The sequence below is a fragment of the Camelus ferus genome, chromosome X (assembly GCF_009834535.1).
Source record: "Camelus ferus isolate YT-003-E chromosome X, BCGSAC_Cfer_1.0, whole genome shotgun sequence".
NCBI lineage: Eukaryota > Metazoa > Chordata > Mammalia > Artiodactyla > Camelidae > Camelus > Camelus ferus.
The window spans coordinates 73,735,468-73,758,877 of record NC_045732.1 but is presented as its reverse complement, the minus strand read 5'-3'; the positions used below and the strand labels follow the sequence as shown (position 1 = coordinate 73,758,877).

The following is a 23,410-nucleotide window of genomic DNA, read 5'->3' as shown; positions in this document are numbered from 1 at the left end:
AAAACCCTATGACTTAATTTTTCCCCTTCGGTACCTGGTTATCTCTCTTCTTTTTTCTTTTTTCTTTTTTTTTTGGGGGGGGGGATAACTCAGTTTTTATTTATTTATAATGGATGTACTGGCGATTGAAATCGGGACCTTGTGTATGCTAAGGACATGCTCTACCACTGAGCTATAACTTCCCCTGAGGAATTTTTCCCCTTCAGTAGAATTGCATGGTGCTTGGGTGTCCAGAGGAGGTGAGCCAGGAAATTGAGAAATTTCTGTTTCAAGTTCAGATTTTGGTTTCTAATAATTCTGTCTATCCTTTTATTTAGTTACTCGGAATCTTATGATAGGAAGAAGAATCCAGATTAATTTTATATTATGTAGTCATAACTAATGTTTTCTTTAGCCAATTATAAAATTTTGCATTAGGTGAGTGTGCATGTGTATACACACGTATGTGTAAAACATGTTAATTTATATATATTAATATTCTGAATAGGGAATTTACTATATTGCTAAATAAATAGATTTTTATTCCTCAGAGTGAGGAAGTTGATTATTGATAGGAAGCTGTTCTAATGAGGGCAGACCAGATGCTAAATGAGATATAGTGGGCTAAACTATACCATAGATGTTTTCCTTGACAGAGATAAATGACATTCTTTTTAAATTTTCATTTTATTTATTTATTTTTTAGCACACATATAGATATTTTATTGAAGTATAGTCAGTTTACAGTGTTGTGTCAATTTCTGGTATACAGCGTAATGCTTCACTCATATTTGAAGATACATATATATATATATTTGTTTTCATATTCTTTTTCACCATAAGTTACTACAAGATATTGAATATAGTTCTCTGTGCTATACAGTATGAAATTGTTGTTTATCTGTTTTATAAGATGACTGGATAAAGAAGAGGTGGTATATTTATACAATGGAATACTATTCAGCCATAAAAATGAACATTATGCCATTTGCAGCAACATAGATGGACCTGGAGATTGTCATTCTAAGTGAAGTAAGCCAGAAAGAGAAAGAAAAATATTGTATGATATCACTCATATGTGACATATAAAAAAAGACAAATGAACTTACTTACAAAACAGAAACAGACTCACAGACATAGAAAACAAACTTATGGTTACTAAGGGGGAGAGGGTAGGAAGGGATAAATTGGGAGTAAATGGCATTCTTATGTTTTTAACCAAAAAAGTATTATGTAGCATAAGCAGAGTATATTCCTATGACAAGATAGCTAATTTGACAATTGTTCAAGCAGTGGTTCTCAACAGGAATAGGGGGATTTGTACCACAGGAGACATTTTTCTACCACAACTAGAGGGTGTTTACTGGCATCTAGTAGGTAGATGTCAAGGATTCTGCTAAATATCCTACAATGCCCAGGATAGCCCCATGTAACAACTAGTTATACAGCTCAAGAGGTCCATAGTGCTTTGGTTTAGAAACTCTTTTAGGGTATTTTTTAAGCGTGCCACATGTGTTCTAAGTATTTTTCAAAATTTCATGTAACAAATAAACCTTTAATAAAGGTATAATGGTCATAATAATTCCATTATTTTATTTTTGTGAAAACTTAAATGAATGGAAGTATATTTGTGTGTACTTGGAATAATTCAGGAGAGGAAGGAATCAAGGGTGCATGTCAGCTTTCTGGCTTGAGCAGCTCACCAGAAGGATGTTGGTGATATTACCTGAGATGAAAGAAACAGATGTATGGAAGAGCTTCAGTTCAGATTTTACACTTGTAGAATTTGTGGTGTCTGAGAGATACCAAGAGGAAGTCCTAAAGATCAGAACATACGTGTTCAAATATATCTTTAATTTGAAATTTGTTGATATATGAATACTAACCCTGGTATTGGAGAGAATCATGTATTAGAGTGTATATCTTAAGGAAAGAGTACCTTATGTCACAGCCCGTAGGAACACTAACATTTGCAGTATGGGTAGAGGAGAATCTAACAAGAGACTAAGAAATAACCAGGGAGACAGTAGGAAATGATCCAGAAGTGTAGTCTTTCAAGAGAAGAGAAATATTTCCAGATTGATGAGGGGTTGTTAATAGGGAGGCTGTTGGTGACCTTGGTGAGGGTGAGAGTGAATAGAAACCAACTTACAGTGGGCTGAGAAGTCCATGGTAAGTAAGATATTTAGTTATGTTGTAGATTTACTAAGTTTGGCTGTCAAGGAGGAAGGGATGAATGGAGGGAGATATGGGATCAGGGGAGGTTTTTTTTGTGTGTGTTTTTAAATATGAGAGAGAATTCCTTAGTGGTATTTTAAAAGATAATTTTTAAATATGTTGAAGTATATCAAGTACAGTTTGTTATTAAAACAAACTTTCTGTGAGTATATTTCTATATATTTTTTTGCCTTCAAGGTCATGGTGGATAATATTTTAAATACTTTCTTTAGTTGCGTGGATTCCAAGCAATTCAGCAAAAGTATGAAAGTAGTTCTGTTAATTATCATAGATATAGGTGTATGTTTGACACTCAAAAATTACTTTTGTTTTTCAGATCTTTCAAGAAATCGTTTTACAGAAATTCCTTCTGATGTCTGGTTATTTGCACCTCTTGAAACATTAAACTTGTATCATAATTGCATCAAAACCATTCCTGAAGCCATTAAAAACCTGCAGATGTTAACATACCTTAACATTAGGTAAGGAAACAATTTTGGGGGAGTAAATTTTAGTTTGTTTGTTTTTTTGTTACAATTATAATCCTTTTAGTTGCAAAGGACTGTGTTTGGTTTAGCTATGTAGCCTGTATCGCAACAGTATCTTATTTGTATTTTTTATATGTTCCCATTACTGTATAGGCTTTTGGTTTTGCTCTTGAGAGCAGTGCTTCTCAAACTTTAATGTGCACAGGAATCAGATGCAGATTCTGATTCCATAGGTCTGCAGTGAGGCCAGCATTCCTAACACTCCCTCCACCCCCAGTAATGCCCATGTCTGCTGGTCCTTAGATCACTTTGAGTAGCAAGGCTTTAGATCAGAAGTATTTTACTGAAATTATAGCACCACAATAAAGATTTATTTATGTGCATCCTCAGTTAAAGTAAAACATTATAAAGACATAGTTCTTTATTGTTCACACTCTTGTGACTTCTTGTTGCTACTTCAAGGATGGATAAATTGGGATGGCAGTATCGGAATGTTAGGAAGTTGATGACAGTTGATGGTAATAATAAGCTGTTTACTGTGTGCCAAGCGGTGTTACAGATACTTTACCCATGTTACCTCATCTCATCTTCACAACAGCATTTTGAGATATGTGCCATTATTATCCCTGCATTGCAGATGAGGAAACTGAAGCACAGAGAGGTTAACTATTTGCCTAAAGTTTATATATATTGCAAGTGGTAGAGCTAAGATTCATATCAAAGCAGCAGTGTGGCTGTAGAACTCTCATTTTTAACTATTACCCTATGTTTATAATAGAGGGAACATTTAATAAGTATAAGGGAAAAAATTGCCCAATCAGATGAGTAGCATTGAATGGAAACTCATATATTGTGACTGAATTTTAGAATCATTTTCTTACTTTTCTTTTTTGTTTTGAGTTGTAAGGGATAATTTCTTCCACCCTCCTTAACAAAGTTACTTGTCTAAATTCTCATATAGGAAAATAGTAAATATAATATACATAAATAGTAATGCTCCTTTCTTTCTGTGATATATTAATTCTTACATATGTTTCCCCCAGTGGTGTCACCTGGCAGTACATACAATTTTAACTGAAACCATTTTAAACCTTAAAATGTGTGAGAAGAATTTCCTTCCATAGATGTTGGTCCTTTGGGTTGCTCCTTTCTCTGATTGGGTACATGTCTCCTTGGCTGGCTTGGGAGAGGTTTAAGGAAAGTGAGGTATTTTTAAGTTTTTGGCTTTGTTTTTGTTTTATTTTGTTCTTTTATAGAAAAAATGATTTGTCAAAATTGAATTGCATTTGTATATTAACATGTATGGTATATCTTAAAATAGTTTTTCTAAAACTTTCTTTGATTCTTTCCCATTTTGATATCTAAAAGTTGACTCCTGATTTTTGTTTACTGTCACGAAATTTCTGAACACACTGTATTGAAATAGCATTTGTTCTAGTGACTGACTTCCTTTGACTGTTTCTAAAACGTGTCATAAAAGTGAAGATTGATGTCTTATTAGCTATGTATAAAGAAATCAGATTCTGGAGAAAGCTGGCTGCTAACTCAATGAACCTGCTTCTTAAGGGAAGAAAAGAAGCCAGTTTTAAAACTTTTTTTGGTCTGAGGGAGATTAAAATGAGTTTGTTTGTGTCATTATTTTTCCTTTTTATTTTATTTTTATTTTGGTAAAAATATCTTGAGAAACTTGTAAGGTGATTTTTCAGCTCTTTCTTTCTTCTTGTATACTACCTCCTTTTTCAGTAGCATCTGCAGGAAGGTCCCTGTGTGCCCCAGACAGACCACTTTCACAAGGATCCTACTTGGTCCATAAAGTGTCAAGGGTTGTGACAAACTCCTAGCATATTTGACGTCCCAGCAGTCTGGCCAGGATTGCTGGTCTAGGGGTAGTGTCCCTTTTTTTTTTTTTTAAGGTCTATATCATGTGTTTAAAGCCAATTTAGTGTTTCTGGACCTCCTCTGCAGGCATAAAATGAGGTGAAAGATCTTGAAGTCCCCCATTGGGGTAACATTGGGCTTTTGTTGCTGTGCATGTTACACAGAATGCTGGGTACAGGTCTATAAATGTCACTTTGAAAAGCAGGAAAAATAATAGCTAATTGCTAATGAATGCTTGATAGTATGTAAATGTAATGGTAAATTATATATTTTGGTAATAGGATTGTCTTAGTCTGTTCATGCTGCTGTAACAGAATACCATAGACTGAGTGGCTTATAAACAACAGAATTTTATTTTTCACAGTTCTGGAGGCTAGGAAGTTCAAGATCAAGAAGTGCCAGCAGGTTTGGTGTCTCAGGAGGACCTGCTTCCTGATTCATAGATGGCTGGCTTCTCACTGTACCCTCACATGGCAGAATGAGCAAGGGAGCTCTCTGGGGTCTCTTTTATAAGGCCACTGATCATCTTCCAAAGGCCCCACCTCCAAATACCATCACATTGGGGATCAGGTTTCAATATTATAGTTTTGGTGGGAAGGACACATTTAGTCTATAGCAGGGATAATTTGGATCAGTCTACTCTGGGATATAAACTTGACCAAAATTAGTTTGAGGGTAAGGGACCTAGAGCCAGATTGCCTGAATTTGAATCCTGGCTCTCCCACTTACCAGCTCTGTGACTTTGAGCAGTTTTTTTAATCTCTTTTAGACTGTTTCTTCATCTGTAAAATGGGCATCATGATAGTATCTATCTTCCTAAAGTAGTTTGTTGTGAGGGTTAGTCGAGGTAATTCACATGAGGTGCTCTGAACATAGCTTGGCACATAGTAAGCACTCAATAAATGTTAATTGTCCTTATATTTAAATGTATCCACAGAGACAGGAATGTTGTATTAACTTTGAACTGAGATAAAGGTGCTAGTAGGCTGTTCTACCATAAACCCGTAACAAAGGGGAAGGGCTTAGGGTTACTACATGTTTTTAAAGATATAATCTAAATTCTTTCATAAATTTGAACAGAGTACATGCAAGTTTATCCATGAGCCTTTCCCTAGTTAGAGGCACAGAGATATTGAATACAGTAAAATTACGCCAGAGGGGAAGGTTCTGGCATTCTCTAGTTTAGAAGAATGATTCTGCCTTTTGAGGATTGGTGGTACGTAGGACAAGATCATGGGTCTGCTGTGCCTGGGCTTAACCAATTTTAACCTTCGTTTTTTAATATGTATAATGGAAATAATAATACCATCTGTCTTGTGGGGTTAATGTGAGGTTTAAATGAGAGAGTGCATGTAAAGATTTTAGCCTGTTACAAACTCATTAAATGATAGTTATTATTTAGTGAAAACTTCTTACTTACTTTTGAGGTGATTTCTTCTTTTTCAACATAGCATGTCACATTTCAGACATATTTCTCATAATGAGACTTTCTTATTCTTTTCAGTCGAAATCTTTTATCAACATTGCCAAAATACCTATTTGATCTTCCCCTTAAAGTTTTGGTCCTCAGTAATAATAAACTGGTATCCATTCCAGAAGAGATCGGGAAGTTAAAAGATTTAATGGAATTGGTGAGTAAAATAGTTGCATCGATTGTGTATAACATGCATAATACATGCCTTTATATTTTAGAAGATTAATTCCTTTATGGAATTTAACTGTGATTTAAAGAAAATAACCTGGTATATGCCTAAGTTCACTTCAGTAAAATTTTGAGGTACCATTGCTTATGTCCGATTTTAGCTCACAGCTACAATAAAAGCCTGGTTGTTCCTCAGTCCTAGTGAGGTCAGAAGTCTTGTTTACAAATCTTAAGAAATGCTTTTGAAACGAATGAGCATTTGTCTATCCATTGCGTGGGCAGTAAAGGTCTTAGACCAAGAAAAGATAAGGTTTTTTTTTATTTTTTTAAGGTTTTACAGAGCATTTATGAAAGCCTCAGAGAAAGGGGATAAAAGAAGAGAGTACAATGCCTGCAAATTAAGTAGAATTAAAGAAATAACTTTTCTGTCCTATATCTTCATGTGATTTTCTTTTTTTTATTGAGTTACAGAATCTTCATGTGATTTTATAACACTTTCGGGACCAAGATAAATGGAAAGAGGCCATTATATATAATTGATTATAGAAATATAGGAATAATTTAAAGTAATTTCTTTGAACATAACATTTTAGTTATTAAAGGATATTGAACTCTGAGAGGAATATAATCAAATCTTCAAAGCATTGAGCTATTTTCACATCTGTTACTTCTACCTCACACAGTATACCGTGCTGTTTATTTTTGTTTTCTGTTTTATCTTGAGTAATGCTTTCCAGATACATAGATCTTTAAAACTGTTCAGAAGTATGACTTTTGAATGTGTGGAGGGACAAGTTTTCTTGAGGAACTTATGTACAATTTTATAATGGGAAATTAATGTGCAAATAGAATGTAATGAACAGAAATTTCAGGAAAGTCTTTTTAAAAATTCATTAGAGAATACCTGCACGTGCAATTGAACGCAAGGAAACTTTCTTGAACTTGGTATTGTTATACCTTAGAACCACAGAATTTTAATGTTGTCAGTGATCGTATAAGTGATCAGATATAACCACTTCCTAATGCAGGAATCCCTGACACATCTAGTTGTATATTTTCAGTGATGAACAAATCTTTGTGTGTGTCTCTGAGGCAGCCCTAATTCTCTTTTGCAGAACTCTTATTTGTTTTCTTTCTTACTTTGAACTAAAATACATATCCCTACCATTTTTATCTCTTGGTCCTAGGACTGCCACGTGAAGAGGTATGGATAGTGACATCTTTTCTTCCTTCAGATATTTGTAATCTCTTGTGTATCTGCTTTCCATTTACCAAACCTGTTTTTTACCAGACCTGTTTTTCTGTAGCTTAAATATCTTTATTACTTGTATTTCTTTCTATACTTTCTATATTTCTATTCTTTATTCTTTTTTATTTTTCACTATTTCCATCTTGAAAATATCCCTTTTTATTAAGGTCTCTTTTAATGTTATACTCACAGCTGAACAGAAGATGCCAGATGTGATCTAACAAATTCATAATAAAAGGGGACCATTACTTTCTTTGACCTGGACACTTAATATTTTTAAAGATTTTATAAATGTTATACTTTGAGTCTATGGCTCTGTAATTTCTTTTTCTTTCTTTTTCATTCAGTTTTTGGCCCTACGTTCTAAATTATATTACATGAGATAGTTTTTGGATAAATGAAATTTCAAAAATATTTAGGATTTTTAGATTTAGTCTAGTATTTTTAAATAGAATACTAAAAAATATAGAAAATCATTATGTCATTAGACACTATAAAATTATTGTTCTTTAAACTCTCAAAATCAGTAATAGTGGATAGATTCTGTTAGGAAGGCTAGTTGACGATTATAAACCACATAATGAATTTGTTTGAGTATTACCTGTCACTGGAACATTTTTCCCATGACACTCTTCTATAAGAATGTGGTAGCCAGCTACAGTGAAGTTCTGTCATTAGACCTAGGAAATACTCTCAAGCCTCTAATCTCCAGCAGAGTGTTTTGTAGAGTACCCATTGGTGAGTGGGTCAGTTTCCTGTGCCTGGGTTTATTTCTTCTGGAATGTGATAGCTACCTATCAAATTTCTATGGGTTTTCTGTATAGAAATCTTCAGTATTAGACACCTTCAGAAAGAAGCCATATTATTTATTTTAAAGGGCATTTTCCCCAAATTTTATTACCTATCATTTAGATAATAACCTATACTCAACACAACAGCAAAGGTGATCCTGTCAAAACGTAAGTCAGATCATATTATACCTCTGTGTAAAAGTTTCTGGTTCCTGCCCACATCTCTGAGTAAAAGACAGTCTAACCCCACCCTCCATCCTAGTCTTCCCCTTGCCCACTTCCCTCTAGTTATATTGCATTCCTTCCTGTTCTTAGTACGTCAAGCATTCTCTCCTTAAGAGCCTTTACGTTTATTGTTCCTTCTTTCTGGAATATTCCTTTCTTGTATATTGGAAAGACTCATACTCTCACCTCTGATAATACTGCTCAAATATCAGCTCCTTTATGAAACAATCTAAATTGCTCATGTCCAGCCACTACTACTAGCACTGCCATTGTCGTTTATCCTGCTCTTTTTTTTTTTTTCCATGACACCTGGCAACTTCTAGCATATTATATAATATACTCCCCTTGCTGGAATGTAAGCTGCATGAGGAGCAATGAGGGTGGGAATTTTTGTTTGTTTTATTCATTGATGAGTCCCCAGCACCTAGAACAATGCCTGGCAAATAGTTTGTATTTGGTAAATACTTGTTGAATGAAGATGCCTTAGATATAGCTTGAAAGGAGTATGTAGGATACATTTTTAAAATCATCTGTAAGTTAGATGATTAGATATTCTTTACTATTCTTTATCTTTTGAATTTGCCCTCTTGCCTTTCTTACTTTCCATAAAACAATATATGTATGTGTCATTTGTCTTCCTTCAAGCTAATGTCATTTCCACTGAAAGTTGGAAATTGGGGGCAGTAGCAGTAGAATATGAGTATCATTTGCAGTATGTCTGGAATGACTGCTGCCAGAGAGAGATCTTATTGCAGATTTTCCTTTTTTGTTGATGTGATAATAAGAAAGGGAAGGGAGAGGAGAGCACAGTTAATTTAAGCTCTTCTTTATCCTCTTATTATGGAAATGTATACTGTTTACCTTTAAACCAGGGCTTACATTTTAACTTAACCCTGAGACATTTCTGATTTACATCTCCTAGAATGTCTTTGGGTTATGATGTGAGCCACACAACATTTTGAGTTTGTAATTCCTCATATTTTGTATCCCTATGAGAAAGAAATTTAGTTAAATCAATTCTGACCATGATCCTTGGTTCTCCATCTCACGTCTGTAAATCCTCGACTTTCTCAGCTTCTGCCCAACCGAGTATCTCAAAACAACTACTGTAATTGACAAATTATCACAATTGATAGCTGTCTTTTATTTTACCTCTGAATGAAGAGCACCTAGATCATCCTTACTTCTAGTTTTAGTTGGTGAAAGGGGTCTTTAGTTAAGATTTTCCAAAGGCTGACTTACGTAGTACAAGTTATAACCTCACATTTTTGTGCAAAAAAAATTCGTGTTACCTGTGCTGAGTTGATTTCATGATGTAATATAATTAGAAATCTGCCAGATAATCCATGTTTAGAGAAACAACATTAGAGGTAACTTGCTAGCTATTAGCCATGTGCTTTAATTTAAAAATTGAAATACATCTGTATTTCTCAGTTTCTTATAATTTTATTTTCTTGTTTTCCATAGGATATTAGCTGCAATGAGATTCAGGTTCTTCCCCAACAAATGGGGAAATTACATTCACTTAGAGAGCTAAATATAAGAAGAAATAATCTTCATGTGTTGCCAGATGGTAAGATGCTCACTATTTCTACTGACATGAATAAGAGAGTAACTATGTAAAATTTAATTTAATTATTTTTCATTTCTGAACAGAATTAGGAGATCTTCCCTTAGTCAAGCTGGATTTCTCTTGTAATAAAGTGACCGAAATTCCAGTTTGTTACAGGAAGCTGCATCATTTACAAGTAATAATTTTGGATAACAATCCATTGCAAGTACCACCAGCACAGGTTTGTAATAAAAAAATGATACTTATTTCTTATATTTTTATTCAGAATTATATGTTACTGGTAAGCCAAAAAACATCAGAATTAGGAGTCAGTTTGATTTTGAGGTATTATTGTTGTCTAAAACAGTTTTTCTGAGAAGTGACTTTTTTCACCTTGGTAGGTGTTTTAGCCTAGCTTCTAGAGAACAGGATTTAGAAAACACAGACATCAACTTCCTGCTTGTGAACTGATGGTTCTGGTTGTCTATGTTATTTTGAAAGGATAGACTATGGAGTCTCTCTGCTTCTGTCCTACTCAGGTATATATCTACTTGAGATTTATTGTGTGATTGATTGGAACACATTTTTAGCACTGATAGGTGGGATCATAAGAGAAAGAACAAGATACAAGTGGAAAAGTATTAATCTACACTTTTAGTTTGAGGACTAAATCCATGTGGAATCCACTAAAGTGGTAGCAAAGGAATGCACTGTGCTCTAAGCCCATAAGGACAAAGAATGACAGAGAAGAGGACAGGAAGGGAGGGATGGCAACAGAATTTTGGAAAATGGAAAATAGGTGGAATAGTGGTGATTAGGGTTTCTACTTGCACTGGACAGGAGTATCTGGCTGAGGAGGCACATGGTAGTGAAGTGCCAGCCTGAACTCTACTTCCAGGCTGTGTGTCCTGGCACTGGGTTTGTATACATCCAGAAGATGGGTTACCTTTTTCTTCCTACAAGGGTACATTCCACTCATTGCAAAGGAGGTACCTTTTCTAAATTCAAATAAAAACTGGCTGGGATCCTGATAGTAGCTGCTTTAGTAGGATGAGGAAAGCTGAAACTTGTGTCTGCTATAGGAGAAGGCAAAAAGAAGCAAATTGATTTTACTGTGTTAAATCTGGTGATGTCTTGAGTATTTCTTCGTTGATTATTGGAGGAAACACGTAATTCTGAATATAGGGATGAAAGACTGAAAACATGAAGGTCTGTTACAATATCTAAGGCTGTGCTATCCAGTAGAACTTTCTGGATGATGGGAATGTTCCATAATCTGTGATGTCCCATACCATAGCCACTTGCCATGTGTAGCTACTGAGTACTTGAAATATGGTTAGTGCAGCTAAAGAATCACAATTGCAATTTAATTTTATTTTGATTAATTGAAATTTAAATAGCTTTGCATGACTAGCGGTTAACATATTGGACACTACAGGTATAAGATTTACACTCTCAGATTCTTGCCCTTAGCTCTGCAGCCGCATGGCTTCCCCTCACTTGCCTTAGCAGAAGCCTAGGGTTGACTCTGAGAAGTAGGTAGATTTTCTCAGATTCCTTTCTTCAGCTTAGTAGCCAAATGAGTATTGCTCCTTGCCTCAGCATACGCCTGGAGTTTACTCTAAAGTAGCTCTGTCTGCTAGCACTTTCTGTGGTGATGGAAATGTTCTGTATCTTCACTGTCCACTATGGTAGCCACAGGTGGCTATTGAGTACTTGAAAGTATATAGTGTGACTGAAGAATTGAATTTTTAGTTTTATTTAGGTTAAATTTAAATTGAAATAGCCACATGTAGCTAGTGGCTACTGTATTGAACAGCATAGCTGTAGAGAGACTCAGCCAGAGTCGAGGACTCCAGGTATAGTTATGGGCAGGTTTGAGATCCCATACTGAAAACTGAATGCGTACACACTGAATGTTGGGACCCTTCAGTAGACTTCTCTTGCTTGGCTCCCAGAGTGCTTGCAGCCTGTCTTATATATCTCAGGCAGGATTGGTGGATTTCTCTCTTGGTTGATTGAACTAGGAGAAAAAAACCCTATAGATACACTGATCATTGGCAGTCCCCTGATGAACTGTGTAGTCCCTGTCTGATCACTAGACAGTGAGGCTCACTATTTATAAACTTCCATCTCACATACAGAGCTTTCATTTGACTTCTTATTGTTTCACTTTTGAAAATAAACAGACAGCCACGGATCACTAGACATTGCAGAAATAATCTCTAACATGAAAGGCAGAGACCAAAGCACTGAGAGGCTTCCATTGAAACAAAATGGGTCACATTCATAGCAGTGGTAATCAGAATGACTTCTCAGTAGCAGTGTGGAAAGCTGGAAGTTGTTAGAATGATGCAGTCAAAGACTGAGGGAGTATTTCCTACTTTATACACTCAAACTATCAGTCAAATGTAAGGTAGGAAAAAGACAGTTTCAAACATGCAAGTTCTCAGAAATTTTAGCCTCCTGCACCCTTTATTAGGAAGCTAGCAGAGGGGTCCTATATGAGAATGAGGGAGTCGATTAAGAAAGAAGAATTCTTCATGTCCAAGATTGACAGGTATGCATAGACCTAGAGAGCAACCAGTCAGTTTGGAATGGGGGATTGTCTCCAAAAAGAAAATAGAAAAAGAAGAAAGAAACTGATAGGTGATGTGTTTATCAATATGGAGAGAGATGTTTTACAGTTCTGTCAGAGTCAGGAATGAATTAGTAATAGGCATACAGAAGATTATGCAAAGGGAAAAATGGGGCAATTAGTCACTTCAGGAAAAACAAAAACTTACATGAGAAAAGAAATGTAATCTCACTAACTTATGTAGTTCATCTGTGAATATTTTCTTGGTCATAATATAAATATGAGATTTTGATTTAATGAAAAATTATGACCTACTTACAATAATAGCAAAGATTTATATAGCACTTACCATGCTCCAGGCACTATGCATTAACTCTTTTCTTATAGCAACCCTATAAACAAGTACTGTCATTATACCCCATTTTATGTAGGAGGAAACAGAGGCATAGATGTTTAGTGACTTGTCCAAGGTCACATGGCTAGCATCCTTGGCTTCAAACCAAGGTAGTCAGACTCCAGAGTCCATCCTCTAACAACTATGCTATGCTTCTGAAGAAGTATGTTTATATGAGTTGATGAGGATTGGCGATGGGAGGATGGTAGTGGTGGTGTTAATGATATGGGATGGTAGTTGTGGTGATATGAGAAATCTAAGTTCTCATCTTGCTTAGTAAGACCTCAATAAATAAAATCTATAATTGAAAAATTAAAAAAGCACCTGAAGCATATTATTTATAAACATGAAGGTATATAGCAGAAGCCAAGTAAAAGATTTGAATATGGGGACTGCATCTTAAGATTGAAAGAGGTGAAATGGGGGAATTAACTTTTTGTCAACAGTTTTAGAATTCTCTTTGATTTTTAAAACTATATACATGAATTATTATGATATAAATTAAGTTTACAAAAGAAAATAATTTACCAGCATTTAATTCGGTAATGAACCATAATTGTTTTAATAGGATACATTTTATTGGTAATGTATTTATATTCTAATAGCTCAAAAGTTTTAAATTTTTCTTTTAAATGCAATTTTTTAATGGTCAGATCAGATCTGCTACCTATTAGATTTAGCTAACAAACATTCTTCTTTATACCTGGGATGATAATTACATTTTAATGTACTTTTCCTACTGCTTTCTTTGTTGATTCTTTTTGTATGTGTTGCTCAGTTATGTTAGGCCATAAAATAAAACATTTTTAATTCTAGTTTTTAAGAAATATTTATTTGATAACACGGTGACTGCAGTTAACCTTTGGAAAGCTGGCTTTTTGTTTCCCTACTGCTCATTGTCTATCTTTTTTATGTAGAGTATTTTCTTTCACATAGTATTTTTTTCCCCATTAATCCTTTTCTTTATCACCAATGAAAATAACTTTCAGGATATTATCTTAGTTGAATTGAGTGTTCAAAAACTTGTTTCATTCTAACTGACCTGCTGTCACACCTTTGAACAAACTCATTTTTCCTGTATTTAGATTCTTTTGATTAGCTTTCTTCTAGTGTTTAGACCAAACGACTTAGTGGTTCTGATGAGATTACTTTTAAGAATTACATGGATTTTTTTTTCTTTTCTCACCACTACAATGAATATATTTCTTTTTGCTTTTTGTTTTTTTTTTGTTTGTTCATTTTTATTTATTTTTTATTTTAAAATTTCTTTTGTTTTTTATCTCTTTGCTTTTTTTTTTAAGGCAAGTTTCATGAATTGTAAGTTTTATATTGTTTAGTGGTTTGTACATTGTTCTTTTAACAAAAATACTTTAGTGAAATACAGAAAAATGAACTTATTTTTTCTAATAAGAACAGAGACCATAGTAGAATTTTAGTTGGTGTCAGTGTTGTCAGTTATTTTTCAACTGGAATCAGAAGTACAGGTTATTTAAATATGCAAAGTATCTATTGTGATTGTGGTGTCTCAGAATAATTAGAGGTCATTAAAATGTAAAAATAAATTGGTAGATGACATTTATATTTGGACCTATATAATTTAATCTTTTTCTGTTGTTTATTGACAGATATGTTTAAAGGGTAAAGTACACATATTTAAATACTTAAATATCCAAGCATGTTGTAGAATGGATAAGAAACCAGATTCTCTGGATCTTCCATCATTGAGTAAAAGAATGCCCTCCCAGCCTCTCACAGACAGGTAATGTAATATTCTGACAGTCTCATTTCATCATGATTATGCCTTCTCTTTCTATAAAAGATATTGATTAATCTTGAATGTACTGAATATATTTAGGCTGATTGGCCTAGCGTTAAAATCAGTAATTGAAAAACAAACAAATAAAAAAGTCAGTAATTGGCTGAAATGAAATATCACCATCATACAATGAACTTCTGGTATATTAGGATAAATTTGGAATTTTCTCAGAAAATGTATTATTAAAGCTTTTAATAGTAAAATGTAAACATTTGACATTATAATGCAGAAACACTATAATTTCTCAGCACTTGACAACTGTTAATTCAGTCCTGCGATCACTCTATTGTACATTTGTAATAACAAGTAGAATTTGACTTTGAACTGAGGTTAGTGGAAGAGCAAGACATGTGGGGTTACCTTTCACCTTCATGTTCTTTATGTCTGGATCAAAAACGATTTATCATTGGTGTTCTATATGATACTGGTGTTTTTCTCCTTGTGAGATTTTGAGATGTTAGATTTAATGGTCTGTTTTTAATTCATCCTTTTGAGATGTAGGTTGATCTGAAAGATTTTATGAAAACATAATTCCATCCAGTAGTAAGGAAAATAATTTGAAGTTGGATGAGACTACAGAAAGGGAGACTATGCTCCTGCTTAAAATATTTAAAGGCTTGCCATTGTATTTATGACATAGTTTAGACTACTTGGAATGGCAGTGTAGTAAGCACTGTTGTTAACAGTACAAGTTGTTGAATTCCCAAATAGGACTTTTTTTTTTTTTAATATTTCTGTTGCCTTAGTAGAATTAAATATCTGAACATTAAATTTAGTTACTAAAGATTATTTTGTTTAATATTATGAATGATAGTAGACCACGCAATTCTATAAAAATTAGACTTAATTCATATACTAATCTCTATTACTCTGCTTTATATTTATTTAAAAATTAATTTACTTTAGTAACAGCATTCATTATATTAGGCATTCATTTATTTCGCAAATATCAGTTGAGTGTCTACTGGTAGGTTCAGGGTATGTTTTGTTGAATGGCATACACATTGGTCTTGACCCTCGTGGAGCGCACATGCTAGCAGAGGAGGAGTCAGTCAGTAAACAAAGCAAGAAAATACACACACACCACACATACATGTATAATTTCAAATTGTGATGAATGCTTTGAAGGAAAAGGGATTGTTTCAGAAGTATGGTCAGGGAATGTGTCTTTGGGAAGGTGAGGTTTTAAATCAGGATCTGAAAGGAGCAAAGCCTGCTGTGTAAAGAGGGAGGGGAAGAGCATTTCAGAATGAATGACATGTGCAAAAACCTTAAGCTAGGAAGAAACTTGGTGTGTTAAAAAAAAAAAAAAACTGAAAGGAAGTCAGCATCGTGGTACAAGTTCATTTTGGAGAGGTAGTCATGGCTTAAGTCCGTGTGGGGTCTTTGGAGGCTGTGATAAGGAGTTGAGTTTTACTTAAAGTACAATAGAAAGTCATTGGGCAGTTATAAGCAGGGAATAACATGATTTGAAATATGTTAAAAAAAACTATTTTGGATCTTATAGAGAGAATAGATTGGAAGTAAACAAGAGTAGAAGCACAGAGTTAAGTTGTTGTGGTACTGCCAAGAGATTGAGCATTATTGCAGTGAGATGAAAAGGAGTGGACAGAGTTGATATGTATTTTGGAGATGGTCTCTACCAGTGCTGACGGATAGAAATGCAGTATGAGCCACATAAGTATTTAAAATTTTCCTACCCATTAAAAAAGCAATAAACAGGTGAAATTGATTTTAATAATACATGTTATTTAACCCAATATATTAAGTCATTTCAACATATAATTAAATATAAAAATTAGTGAGTTATTTCATATTCGTTTTCTTCCTTTTAAATCTTTGAAATCTAGTGTGTATTTTACATCTATAGCATGTCTCACTTTGGGCTAGTTACATTTTAAATGCTCAGTGACTATATATGGCCAGTGGCTTCTGTACTGGACAGTGCAGGTCAGTAGAGTTTATTTATGAGTTGGCTCTTGGGTGTGCTAATCTTACCCACAGCCAGTATTGAATTACTTAGAAAGTTCTCATATGTACTTTCTAGTTTCACACTCATGTCCTTGGCTATATGGTTCTTATTAGAATACTCTTGCATGCCTCGACTACTTCGTAAACTCTTTATTCTACATAGATAAGCATTACAGTAAGTATGCTTATCATCAGCTTTTGGAGTCAGACATGGTATACCTGTGAAGCTCTTCTCCAAATCTTAATAACTGTATGTCCTTGTGTCACATCGCTGGCCCTCAGCTTTCTTATATGTGAAAAGGAAAATAATCATATGGATGCTGTCAAGATTAAACAAAATAATGTATATGGGGTACTTAACACAATGTCTTACCCATAATAATTCCTCAACAAATAGCTTATTATTATCATTGTCATCTATTACAAACACACCAGTGTATTTTAATATAGTACATGGGTGTATTATTGTGCAGTGGAGTCAGATGGATTTTGATTCTAATCATGGTTTAACCTCGTAATTCCTCTGTGGCCTTGTGTAAGTTATTTAATCCCTCTGAGCCTGTTTCTTTATTTAAATGTTAATAATACCCACTTCATAAGCTTGTTGTGAGAATTAAATGTATGCTTGGCAATTAGTTCAATAAATGATATTCAGTAAATATCACATTTCCCCTTCAGAAGTGAACTTTTATAAGCTTTATTATTTTCATTTGTAAAAGGAAATAATAATGCATAAATTGTATAATGTAAAGATTATAAATAAAATATGAGGTGCGCCTGGCACAATATCTAACATAATGTAGACACTTAACAAATGCTAACAATTACTGCCTCTTTTCATCCTTCCAGATTAATCTCAAATGTCACTTTCTTGGGTGAGGCCTTTCCTAACCTTACCAAGGCAAATTAGTTGATCTCTCTTTTCTAATAGCACTTTATATTTACCTTTGTCATATTCTTCAAAACATATAAACATACTCTCTTCCCCTCTGGGCTGAGAACCCTTTGAAGCCAAACATTTTAAAATTCATCACATCTCACTTCAGGAGTTTAGTGTAGTACCTGACACTTGGTAATAGCTTCTCTGACTTTGTTGATATACTCCTGAAAAGTATAAAATGAGTATTTGGGGAAGAAGTATAACATAGTGATTAAGATCAGGGACTTTAGTGCTAGATAATCTTGGAATCAAACTTAGACTGCCATTCGCAAGTGCATGGGCAGTTTGTTTAACCCCTCTGGCCTCAGTTTCCTCTTCTATAAGATGGGGAAGCACCAATTCCTGGCACATAATCAGTGGTCAGTTGAATGTAAGGTAATTTTGCAAATTAAAGGGAAAAATATTTTGCAACCTGGGAGGCATACTGTAATTCAGAAATTTGCAAAGACAGCTCTATCCTCACACCAAAACAATTGTTTATTCAGTGCTTTGTAGACTTTTTTTTACCTTTTTTCTCTTCTTAGTTATTAAATGGGCATTATTTATAAAACTAAAAATATTTTTAGAACTAATGAAGAAGAAACTGTATGAATCAAAGTTTAAAAATATTTCAGCATTCTACGGTGAAATGTGTCAAACTGATGAGAAAAATGGAAAGGTCTTTATTAAGATGATTTTCTAGCAGGGATGTCTGCTTTTCTGAATCTCTCAGGAGAAATAATAGGCTATTGTTAACAATTTTTACAACAGAGCACATGAAGAAAAAGTTTTATATGAAGGACACAAATAAAGTGTTTTGTATAATCTGATATTTTTCTCCTCATGTCTTTAAGGATCTTAAGCATCAAAAGTATATATTCTGTGTTATTTAGGGAAATTTTAGGTCAGTTCTGTATTATCCATATAAGAAGAAAACCCTAACTGCCATTAGAATTTGTATTTCCATAGTATGGAAGATTTTTATCCAAATAAAAATCATGGCCCTGACTCTGGAATTGGAAGTGATAATGGAGAGAAACGATTATCTACAACGGAAGTGAGTCTTTTCTATTGTTCATCTGTTTTATTTTAAAATTTTATTAGAGCTTTGAAATAGATGGATACTTGCACACACTTCATTTATTTTGCTTAAAATATCATTGCATTTTATGACTTCAAATAAAAAAAGGACATGTACATTTTAAAAAGCAGAACAGTAAACCTTATCATTACTAATTTTTGATTTGAAAACTGGAGATTTAAATCAGATATTCTATACTTTATATGTGAAATTAAAGCAACTTAATTCTTATCATATATTTAAAATACCTCGTTTTTACTTTTTGCTTATTCCTTTCAGCCATCAGACGACGACACAATCAGCCTTCATTCTCAAGTCTCAGAATCAAATAGAGAGCAACCATCAAGAAATGACAGTCACTCAATAGGAATTAAACCTGATTCTCAGAAAGGTAATTGATATGGTGTCTGGTATTTTTATTTCATGTTCATAGCCCTTATTAAAAATGAGTATTTTATTAAAAATGGGCTTTGAAAAATAATAATATCTTTGGCCAACTCTTTTATTGAGAAAATATATTTTTTCTAAGCACTGCAGTGTCAGAGCACACTGTTTACTATTCATATTTTCTAATAAAAATTAATCTATACTTAGACCAGGAGGTGTATGATTTTATTGATCCCAACACAGACGATGTAGCAGTTCCTGAGCGAGGAGATGCACATATCGGATCATTTGTCTCTTTCTTTAAGGTAAAGAAAACTTTGTACAAATATTAATAGTATCTTCTTAATCTCATAAAAGTAACCCATACAATTTAAAATGATAACTTTTTTTTTATATAAGGGAAAAGAAAAAGGTCCTGAAAAATCTCAGAAAAATGAAGAATTGGGAGATGAAAAAAGGTAAGCACACATGAATTCTTAATTTGAAATGTCACTTATTAATACCTGGAATATTCATTAGATATTTCTACTTGAAAGAATTTTTTTTTGTTCATTTACCTGTTAAGTTCAGATAGTTAATTTGTAAATATTTCATTTGTCTGCATTCCCTAATTAAACAAAATTATAGTAAGCATGTAAGCTGAGTGTAGTATGTACGCTGTTTTCTCCCCATAAATGTAATAATAATGTCCCCTGTTATTATTACCAAGGAAGACTGTACCTTCCCATACATTGTCCCATTTGAGCTATTTAACAACTCTTTAAAACAGATGGTATTGGCCTAATTTGACCAATAAGAAACTGAGGCCTGGAGTTTCAAATGTCTGTACTCAGATATTCTGACTTTTGGTCTGATACACTTTCCATTTCATCAGACAGGTTATGTTAATTATAAGGGTGTTTACTTCTCTATTAAAATAGTTATACTTTAGGTCTTTTCTGTATCATTTATCTTATGAAATGGTGGAATATGACCTACCACATTTTTCAGTCTCTCCTTCAAGTTGCTTCATAGCTGCAGGAAGGAGCATTTGTTGGATACCTCCTCTGTACCAGAATCTGTGCTACGTGCTTTCCCATGTTTCTTATTTAACCTTCGCTAAATCCTGCAGGGTAGATATTGTCCACATGTTTATAGATGAGGAGGGTGAAGCTCAGAGACTCTAAAGTTTCTTGTCTAGAACCACTTAGCTAGTGTTCATTAGAACCTAGAGTGTGAAACTAGCTCTCTCCTATCCCCAGATTTTTCTCTTTTCTCCACATTGTACTTCCTCCAAATGACCTTGCTGGTAACTTTTTAAGGAGTCATCAATTAATCTCTGGTACCCATAAGGAGATGGAATGCTTTGTCTTGTACTCCATATTTCACTCTTCTCGTACTTTCTCACCTTATCTCATGAGGACAGTTCATCAGCCATGAGTGGCATGCAAGATATGGTAAAGATATAGTGTCAGGTTTGATACTGTTTTTAAAATGAAATACCTTTGGGATAAAATTACTAGAGTTTGCAGAACAATTTTAAAATTCCTTTGTTCTTTCTGAATGATAAAAATTATATATTTTAATGAATATTGTTTTGGCAAATTTACCAGTCTTATCTGAACCTATTTTGTATTTCCACTACTTAAACATTTTACACAGAGATTTTAAAAATCAAAATGAATAAACTGATAAAAGCAGAGTAGTTTGATAAAACGAGAAATTTTCATAACATTTTCTGTTTATTTCTAAAGATAGACTAAATAGAGTACTGCACTCCTTATTATACTCAAGACTGGAGAATATGCATTGCTAAATTATTCTTACCATTACACATTTCAGAAATTACAAAATGGTAATATAGATTACTTCGTTAGCCATTGATTATATTAATATAACCAGTATGTTACATTTCCTATTGAGTAGAGAGGCTAGATATGTTTTTATATTCCTTAAATAGTCTTTGCTTCTTACTTTAATGTTTCAAATATAAGGACATTAAGATTTTAGCTTTCACATGCTGTTAAAAATAAAAAATGGTTTCTATTTCTGGAAGCTGGCATAAAATATCACCTGCCTTACTTTTTGGATAACCTTTGTGTCACCTTTCAGACTTGGAAAAGAACAGTTATTTGCAGAGGAAGAGGATGATGATTTGAAGGAAGTAACTGATTTGAGGAAAATAGCCGCTCAGTTATTGCAGCAAGAACAGAAGAACAGGTATTTTTTTCAGTAATGAGATTTAAATAGACAAATTTTATAATCATTAAATCTGAGTATTTAAAGATTATGAAGTAAACAGTAAACAATAGGACCATCTTAAGATCTATTTCAAGGAACTAACTACTAAAAGACAATAGGAAACACTTAGAGGAGAAATGTAAAGTTAGCAGAATACTTTATATTCACATAGTCGTTGTATTTAATTATTGCTTGGCTGTCTTTTTTTTATTCCTGTGTGCTAAATAATAATAATTGTTGATATTCATCTTAGCTCACAGTAGCATTAGATATTTTATAAGCATTTTTCCAAGTATATGTCTTAAATATATAGTGTACTTTTTATCAGATTCTGAATTATTTGGGATATGCATAAACTCCTTAAAATTGAATTGAAATATGTAATGATTGATTAAATCATTATGTTGACATGAAGGTCACAGGGTAACTTTCGTTTATTTCTTTTTTTTTAAATAACTTTTTTATTGATTTATAATCATTTTACAATGTTGTGTCAAATTCCAGTGTAGTGCACAATTTTTCAGTTATACGTGAACATGGTCAGCGAGCATTGCTCCCTTTGGCTAGGCTTTCTCCAAATGCATGTTATTGGCAATGAGGAGGACATTATGTTAATGAGTATGAAATCAGTGCAAGTCCATTTTTAATACAGAAAAAGTTCTTTGCGCTAGTGAGAGTTAGCTATTATTGCCATCTTTATGTACTGAGAGTGCTACATTTATAGTTTTGAAATAATCAGGAAGGTGAAATGTTTTTGTTTTGAGAAAATTAAAAGAATAATTTTGGTGCATTTAACATGGATAACTAAGAAGTATTTTACTTACTTATTCAAAGCAGTAAATGCTTATGGGTCATATGACCATGTTTTGGGAAGTTTGAAAAAGCATACTGGCATTTGTTTAAAGATGCTTTGAAAAATAATTACTATTAAAACTTATCCAGTGACAAATGAGTGGTTTTTAGTGGCCACTATTTTAAAAAATCTGGGTATTTAAATATTATCAAATAAACAGTAAACAAATAGGACCATCTTAAGATTTATTTCAAGGGATTAACTACTAAAAAACATCTTTTTTTTCCACACAGCCACTGCATTTATAGAATTAAAAACCAGACTAGAAAACATCACTCATTTTTATCCCTTCTGTATCTTATGTATCCTCATTCCCAGTTCACATTTTTCTTCTGCCATAACTTTGTCACCCTTCTCTGTGAAGTTTATCTTCTAATCTTTTCCTATGATTTATTTCTAATGGACCCTTTTTTTTTTTATTGGCTACTTAGACGAGGTTGTGTGTGTTTCCCCTTCAGTATAATCAAAGTATTGATTGCCCCCATAGTTTAAGAGGCTTGATTAAGCAAGTCACCACCTACTCTGTGTAGCTTAAAAATTAGTTGAATTTCTATCTCCTCTACCTGTCGGGTGAAAGAATTGCATTTATAAGGACAGAGAATATTAATTTTATAAGAACCCACAACAATATCCATTTCACTCATTGTGTTAAGAATAGCATTTGAGTGCATAATTTTAGATTTTAACATTGCCATGTATACCATTTCTGTATTTTCAATTTTCCCCTGTTGTGTTAGTTTTCCATCTATCCTTCTGACTTAAATTATTCTTTCTAGCCTAGATACAACATCAAGTGATGTTTCATAGGTCTTGTTTTTGTGATAGTTTTGTAATCAGTGCAAAACAGCATCTAGGACTGCCTTGTACATAGTAGGTACTCAGTAATACTGTTACTTATTAATTGATTGCTTGAAAATTAGAACAAATTTAAAGCTAGTCGGAACCATTAATTTAGTTAATATATTTCCTCTACATAACTTCTGTTATTTTTTGAGATGTATGCAAAATTAATTTCTGTCTTTCTCTGACTATTTCTCTTCTTCATCCTCCTTTTCAGATGTTAGTGCATACAAATATAAGATCTTTTTGGATTAAGTATTACTATGCAGTGACATTAATGTTGTAGTAATTATGTGTAATTTTTGAAGGCATTAAAATTTATGATACCTG

The 23,410-nt window shown here is 33.4% G+C and overlaps 1 protein-coding gene across 4 annotated transcripts in view; it reads left to right on the top strand.

Annotated features, from left to right (window-relative positions):
• Positions 1–23,410, top strand: part of LRCH2 (leucine rich repeats and calponin homology domain containing 2) — an 81,215-nt gene that overhangs the window by 23,944 nt on the left and 33,861 nt on the right. For all 4 annotated transcript variants that reach the window (XM_032474920.1, XM_032474919.1, XM_032474918.1 and 1 more), the window contains exons 2-11: positions 2,534–2,678; positions 6,067–6,193; positions 9,937–10,042; positions 10,126–10,262; positions 14,619–14,752; positions 18,669–18,756; positions 19,060–19,171; positions 19,375–19,472; positions 19,567–19,625; positions 21,259–21,366. In XM_032474920.1, the coding sequence (XP_032330811.1) occupies positions 2,534–2,678; positions 6,067–6,193; positions 9,937–10,042; positions 10,126–10,262; positions 14,619–14,752; positions 18,669–18,756; positions 19,060–19,171; positions 19,375–19,472; positions 19,567–19,625; positions 21,259–21,366 (1,114 nt within the window). The remainder of the gene's footprint in view (positions 1–2,533; positions 2,679–6,066; positions 6,194–9,936; positions 10,043–10,125; positions 10,263–14,618; positions 14,753–18,668; positions 18,757–19,059; positions 19,172–19,374; positions 19,473–19,566; positions 19,626–21,258; positions 21,367–23,410) is intronic.